The sequence below is a fragment of the Zingiber officinale genome, chromosome 6B, assembly GCF_018446385.1.
Source record: "Zingiber officinale cultivar Zhangliang chromosome 6B, Zo_v1.1, whole genome shotgun sequence".
Classification (NCBI taxonomy): domain Eukaryota; kingdom Viridiplantae; phylum Streptophyta; class Magnoliopsida; order Zingiberales; family Zingiberaceae; genus Zingiber; species Zingiber officinale.
The window spans coordinates 120,547,318-120,554,241 of NC_055996.1; the positions used below are offsets into that span (position 1 = coordinate 120,547,318).

Below are 6,924 nucleotides of genomic sequence, written 5' to 3' on the forward strand. Positions count from 1 at the left end.
GATGCTACTTTGTATCTCCTTGAAAAAATTGATAGAAATATGAATAGAAGAAGAGAAACTTAGTGTGAACAAAATTTTTCAGTGCCAAAGAAATGTTTGTTCATGAAATGAGCCCTTATATATTCTTAATCATTGAAACCCTATGCGATAATAGTTTATAAAATCTTTGATACATTTTATTTTCTACAGGATAAATGTCATAAACTGCATGTTGAAGGACTGTGCTCCTAGTCATACTAAGGTGCATGAGTTTCAAACCACTCAAGAAGAGAGTGAATTGTGAATTTGGACTAATCTAAGTATTTAATATTTGGAGCAAAAGGTAACATCGCTCACCCCAAGCGGCTCAATATCGCGGACCTTATGGCAATATATAAGTAAATCACGGGGGACATTTTGCCCTAGCGCAGTGACCCTTTGCATGGAGGAGGTCAGACACCCAATGAAGTATTTTGCAACCGTTGGGAATTGACCTTAAGACCTATTGAAGCAAACACTCATGTAGGTACCACTGCGCCAACTTGTGGGGGCAAACATTTAATATTTGGATACATGAATGATTTGTGTGAATTGAAGGTTAGTTGTAATTATCCGGTACCTTATGCATTATTTGAAACAATAACATAACAATCTCCATACCTTCCGGTCACCATTGTGCCTGCAGTATAGACCAAACTCTTGTACTAACTATCTGATCTTTGATTACTCTATATAACTACCAACATTAGGTACTTTATGTTAAAATGTCAGAAAACATTATTCAGCGCCTATTTGGTGCTGTGTTGGCTACATGTGGTCTTCACATACTCTTCTCCTATTGAACCTTTCTGCTATCCTCTATTGTTAATATGTTCCCAGAGTACCTAATTATTGCAACAATATCAATAAATGATAAATGGTGTAACAGTATAAGGGAATTTGTTGCTATAACAGATTCAGAAACAATGGAAATAGTGCTAACAGCCTAACGCTCATATCAACCAGAGCACCTACTTCCAACCTTTGCATCAACAACTTACTGCCCATTTCTGCTGCACTCTTCATTGGCTTCATCATCTAGCACAATACACACAGTGATTGCTACAATATGAATACCTACTTCGCCATCTCCTCTACCAAGGCCAACTCTGTGTTCCGAGTTGCTAACTCATCTAAAAAGCTTGTCATGACCAACACCAAGCCATTCTCCAAGGATTTTCATACCAAGGTTGATGGGCGTGGAGGATTAATTGGAATGTTGCTGGTAGGTATGTACTCTTGTGTTAAATTGATATGGAAATCAGGTAAGCTGATGGCTAGATATTTGACAGCATGCTGAAATAGGTTGTCTATCAAGCATTGTGACTACAGAAACTATCATGGTGAAATTCATGAGGCAACCATAAACCTCAAGGGGGTATCTAAACCTCTGAAATGCCTTGATGACACTATTGTTGCAATGATTAACTATAGTGCCATTGCAAGGACCATGCTCTATGGTTGTTCAGAAGAGAAGAGATAATTGATTCAAGGACTGTGTGATCTGCGAATGCAATTAGACTAGAACTTGCCCCCCTTACAGCATCTTGGAAGTGGTGATGCAGGTTGACCCTCATAGTATGGGGAAGAGAGGAGAGGGTGGACTCTCACAAGAAATAGGGAAAAGAATAGGGAAGGTAACAAGTAATTCTGATAGCATAACGTGGAGAATTTTAGTGACTTGGACAGTCACATGGAAGAAAACAAATAAGACAGTGCAGTGTCTTGAAAGTTAAGACAGGGAGACATCATTTTGAGCTAATCTCAAGACCAGAACATGTAGGCATAGTGACACAATGTCTAAGCTATTTCCCATTGTTGGCATTGTGCAGGGCGGTGGAACATCAAAGCCTATCAAAAAAGAAACTTTTTCATGTGGCAGTAGTATAAACAATGGACAAGGACAAGGACAAGTTGATTATTCAGGGAATCAGGAACAGATGCCTTCTTGTTGGCACAGTGCAGATGTCTTGTTGTTTCTCTTCCACTTCCTCTTTTTATTCCTCTTTATCCTCCATTTCCTCTGTAGTACCTCAACACTGAGCATTGATGCAGACTTGTATTGTGTGTTGGCACAGATCAGCACTGATATGGAACCATTCCGATCAAGGACTAAAACCAATTCCAATACATTTATTTAAAACCTTGGTTGCAAAAGATTCTTCCATTCCATCATTTCTCTTTAACATAGTATAAATAAGTGTAGTTAGGTCTGATATCCATTTGACTGAGAGCTCTCAAGAAGTATGGTCCAATCAGCTGGATGTAATGTATGCTTCTAAAACTATGGAGGGTGCATACTCTTCTGGAATGCCTTTTTCTGTTTTGTGGTGAAGAGATTTGCACACTAAGTGTAGGACATGTTTGTTATTTCAGTTGTAATTTTTCTTCTAGAAAAATAGTTGAGTGCATGGATTTACATGTCCCATCTCAAATTGATGGAATTCAATGGACAACTCATGATGGTTCACGTGTTTCACTCATTATGTGCTTGTTTTAGACATGACATTGTCTTTAAGCAGCTTGTTGATGTTGTCGTTGATATGCTGCATGATCTTAAACCAAATCTATGCAGGTAATTCTTACTGATGGGGATTTGTCAACTTTAGCAAATATGAGATGTAATTTAAAGATGAATAACCTAATGGAAGCATCATCAGTGAGGTCAAGTGGACAGCCTATGGTGAGTCACTGCATCAGTCTTTTCACAAAAGTACGGCTGTTAGAATTACTGCATGATTGTCACGTGATCTTGTTGACTCATACCATCTTCAGAGAATCAGATTTGTCTTTTTTTTCCCAATCTGCTAAACCCAAATGCTAATTAGATCATATGCATGCAATTCTCAGTAAGATGTTTTCAGTTCTTGCATTAGGTGGCATTATCATACTCATGAAATAGCTTATTTTTCTGCAGAGTTTAGTTTGGATCAAGGCAAAGTAGCGTTTAAAAATGTATCAATTCTCTATTGCAAAAATATCCCAATCAAGCCCACTGTCATTCATTATCATGTGAACACGTAGGTATTAGAGTATAACTTAAAGGTCTTCTAAGATAGTTGCATTACAAATTTCCCAGTAACAATATATTGGTTGATTATCTGTTACAGTATGAGGCTCCTAATCCATCAAAATGTCACCGCAGAGCTACTAATTAATCTGGACTGATATAGAAGAACTCAATGGGTTGTATGATTATCTAGACGACTTCAAATGGTGGGGACACACTGCTTGATGATCTGAGGTTCATATGGTTTTACTGTTAATAAATGCAAATAAAACAATATCTGAGGATACCATATTTCAGCCATCTAAGCAAGCCTAGGTTTCATGCTGTTATAATTGCACCTGATTCATTTGAGAGCTGAGTTCAAACCCTATCAAGTTGGAATTTGCTAGTTCCTAAGTAGTTGGGGTCTTGGGGACCACCCTTGCGGGGATACATAGGTTAGGATACAAAGATATTACTTCTAAATGTCACACCCTGAGTAAGCTCTTCTTGGCAGTGCACAATTCCATTGGCATGCAAATTCTTCTGGATTGCCAACATATCCTCATACATCATCAAGTAGAGATGATTGTCACAAGAATTTTGACAATAGTAACACAAAATGAATCTAAATAGATCATATAGTTAAAATTGTAACAATCATTAGTAACATATCTCTCATAAATACAAAGAACAAAACAGTAAATACCTAGATAGTAATGCATAGCAAACTAACAGAAAACCTAAAGTCATGAGCAAAACTAAAACCTAGTCGTAGTGATGTTCAAGTAACAGTCGTAGCAGTGTGTCTAACAATCCGTTGTAAGATGATCTAAATGAGAACAAGATATTGATAACCAATAACATTGATAGGAGAGCTTCCAAAAAATAAGTATTAACATGAGTAAATAAGGTGAATCTAATGCACCATTGTTGATTCTAGTCTGAAGGCAAGTGCGGCTGGAAAAATCTTTCCATTACACTTTATTTCCTTTCTGTTTGTGTTCCTCACATGAATACACCCCTAGTATCTTTTGTTACAGCTGTTATGCAGCGAGTCGGTTTTTTTTTTTTGTTAAGTCAGTGACTCATTCTATTTTGGCTAGCGTATACATCTTTGAAGTATGATGAATTTTATATGGCTCTTCTGACTCAATTATGATACAGGTCGAATGCAGACATTTGCCATGGGAGTCTGTATCTAAGAGTGAGCTCCTGATTTATCAACCAGAAATAGTGTAAGTGGCATTATGCATTTCCTATTATTCCCAGAATTACCAGAAACCCATGCCTGTAATTAGTCCAGAATATCTCAGTCGAACGTCTCTTCATGGGTGATCTTACCTGTGATATTGCTCCATCAAGGAAGCAGAGCTGTGATACTTATATTCATGGTTTTCTTCCAAATATATTTTACTTGATGCCCGACTAAACACAAATTTGATATATCCTACATCAGTTGTGATGAGTATCATCAAATGATGATGAAATCTTACTGTTCTTTTTCATCTGCAGATTGGGTGCAGATATAATCTACGATCCACTTTGCATTCCACATCTCATTCGAGTTCTTTCTACTCTTCTGAATTCTGTTGCATCTGAACCTAAAGCAAATCAAGTAGGCTGTTATAGATTCTCTCAGGAAAGTGAAGATGCACAACATGGACTCAGCACCAGCGAACCTCCTATCGCATATATAGCTACTGTCATCCGGAATCAGGAAACATTTGATTGTTTTCTCCGAGTGGCTACTGAAAATTCACTTTCTGTTGTTGACGTTACTGAGATGGTGAAACCACTGAATCTCCTTCCTTACATGCAATCATATGACAGATCAAGTGTGCATCTCTTGAGAGTGTTGCCAATATGCTTGTAACATTGTGTTGTTACTCTGTATTTAGGCAAGGACTGAACTCTAAATATGATCCTGAGTTTGTTTAGAAGTTACTATTTATACCCAACCAGCTTGTATGATTGGATTTTTAGGAATTCACGCAGTTTTATGAGACTTTACCTTGCAAAATAAATCCATTGATGGTGGTTCACACGTTTTTTTTTAAAATAAAAAATTAAACAGATTGAGCCAAACGAACTGTAGAAGGACAAGCCTTTGTAGGTTCCTTTCTGCACATCCATTACTATTAGATTCTAGTCTGAATGATTATCTACCAGATGAACTCGTCTTTCACATTGAAACCTTTCCCTGATGTTTTATTAAAAGATGGGAAATCGACTTTAATGCAAGGTGTAGCAATTCCAATGAGTTACTTATGACCCTTCGGTGCCTTTTTAGTTTTCTAAACATCAAGTTGAGTTTCAGTTTTAGAGAATCAATAGATGAATTAAAATATTTTTTTTAATGGCCGATTTACCTAAAAACATTGAATTCATCGATTTCTGCTGTGAGTACTTTTGATTTATCCTAGTGATTGATAGAAAATTTTTATAGTGTTAGATTGGTCACTTTTAAAATTAATTGGCGTAAGTTAGATATATAGTGCCAATTAAAAAAAAAATTGAATTACTTATGGAGTCATGGTATGATTGAGTACAAATTCACTTCACTCGGATATTAAATTAACATAGCATACAATTGCTCTAGTATCCAATTTATGCAATCATTAAAATAATGAATTGATAAAATATAGAGATAATTATTTTATATAAAGAAAAAAAGACCTCACTTGGCATTAAAAATTAAAATATTTTAATAATTAAAACTTAAAAAATGTATTATTAAGATGATAATGTTTGTGCAAAGTTGACTAAACCAAGTCAAAAAAAAAATATCACTAGTTGAGTAATGAAATCACTTTATCAACTCATCCTAAATTAAATGATGTTGATTAAATAATTATCAAATTAATAGAACACTTAAAAAAATGCAATTATAGTTAAAATTTCAAATTCAAATTTTATCCTTTTTTTTGTCAATTCCTTTGTTGGATTATTTGTGAGTATCTTCAATTAAGTTGTTCTTTCCCATGGATACGGAATAGTAAGAGCATTATTTGAGTGCCTTGTAATGGTTAGAAAGCACCTATAATCTCAATCAATGGGATATTCTTAAATAATTATCGTTCTTTCTAAAAAATATAAATGAAAGGTTACTTAATTTTGATGATTTGATCCGACACTTTAGAGACTTTTGAGCACTTGAATCAGAAATGAGAATATTCATGTGTTCACTACCTGCTCAAAGCACCCGAAGAGCTTACTTAAAGACAAGTTTGATTGGTACAATTTAGTCGTTTCTCATCAGTTGAAAAAAAAAAAAAACTCTAATTGATCGGACAAACAATGTAACCGTTGGCAACCAATTTGCATCGATAGGATTTTATCTCCAACCGGCTGCTCAATCTCCACTAGACTGTAAATCCATCTAGTCGATCATTAGTTGCACAAAATGTTTTGGCGGCTCAAACTCTCTTTTTAGTTGATTGGGCAATCGACTAGCATCTCCAATCAACTAGAAATCTGTTTCCGATGCATTGGACATTATTAGAGTGTGAGAGGCAAAAGGGACGCAGATCAAGATAAGAGATTGAGAGCGGCTAAAGGGACCCAAATGGATCAGGCCGTTTGATGATGCCGTTTGGAGTGGAAACGGACGTTGGAGAAGGCTACAGGCGCAAACAAATTGAATTGAATAATATAAAAATATTGATAATTGAGTTCAGGCTCTAAAAATATATATGATATTCGAAACTCGATTAGAAGTCAGAAAATACAAGTTATTTTGGCTCAAACTCGATTTGAAATAAAATTTAAGTTCGATTTGAATTTTTGGAACTTTGATTCAAGCATATTCGAATTATTCAAATATTAATTTGAATATATTTAAATTAAAATTATATAAAAATGATAAAAATTTGATTCAAATTTGGCTCGCAAGCAATTTGTGAACAATAAAATAA

The 6,924-nt window shown here is 35.4% G+C and overlaps 1 protein-coding gene across 3 annotated transcripts in view; it reads left to right on the top strand.

Moving 5' to 3' along the window:
• The window catches only part of LOC121989282 (putative uncharacterized protein DDB_G0277003), a 28,282-nt gene extending 23,230 nt beyond the window's left edge, over positions 1-5,052 (top strand). For 2 of the 3 annotated variants that reach the window (XM_042543221.1, XM_042543223.1), the window contains exons 8-10: positions 2,594-2,701; positions 4,175-4,245; positions 4,523-5,052. In XM_042543221.1, coding sequence (XP_042399155.1) covers positions 2,594-2,701; positions 4,175-4,245; positions 4,523-4,883 — 540 coding nt within the window. In that variant the 3' untranslated portion in view covers positions 4,884-5,052. The remainder of the gene's footprint in view (positions 1-2,593; positions 2,702-4,174; positions 4,246-4,522) is intronic. The other variant, XM_042543222.1, reaches the window with a different exon arrangement.
• Positions 5,053-6,924: the final 1,872 nt, after the last annotated feature.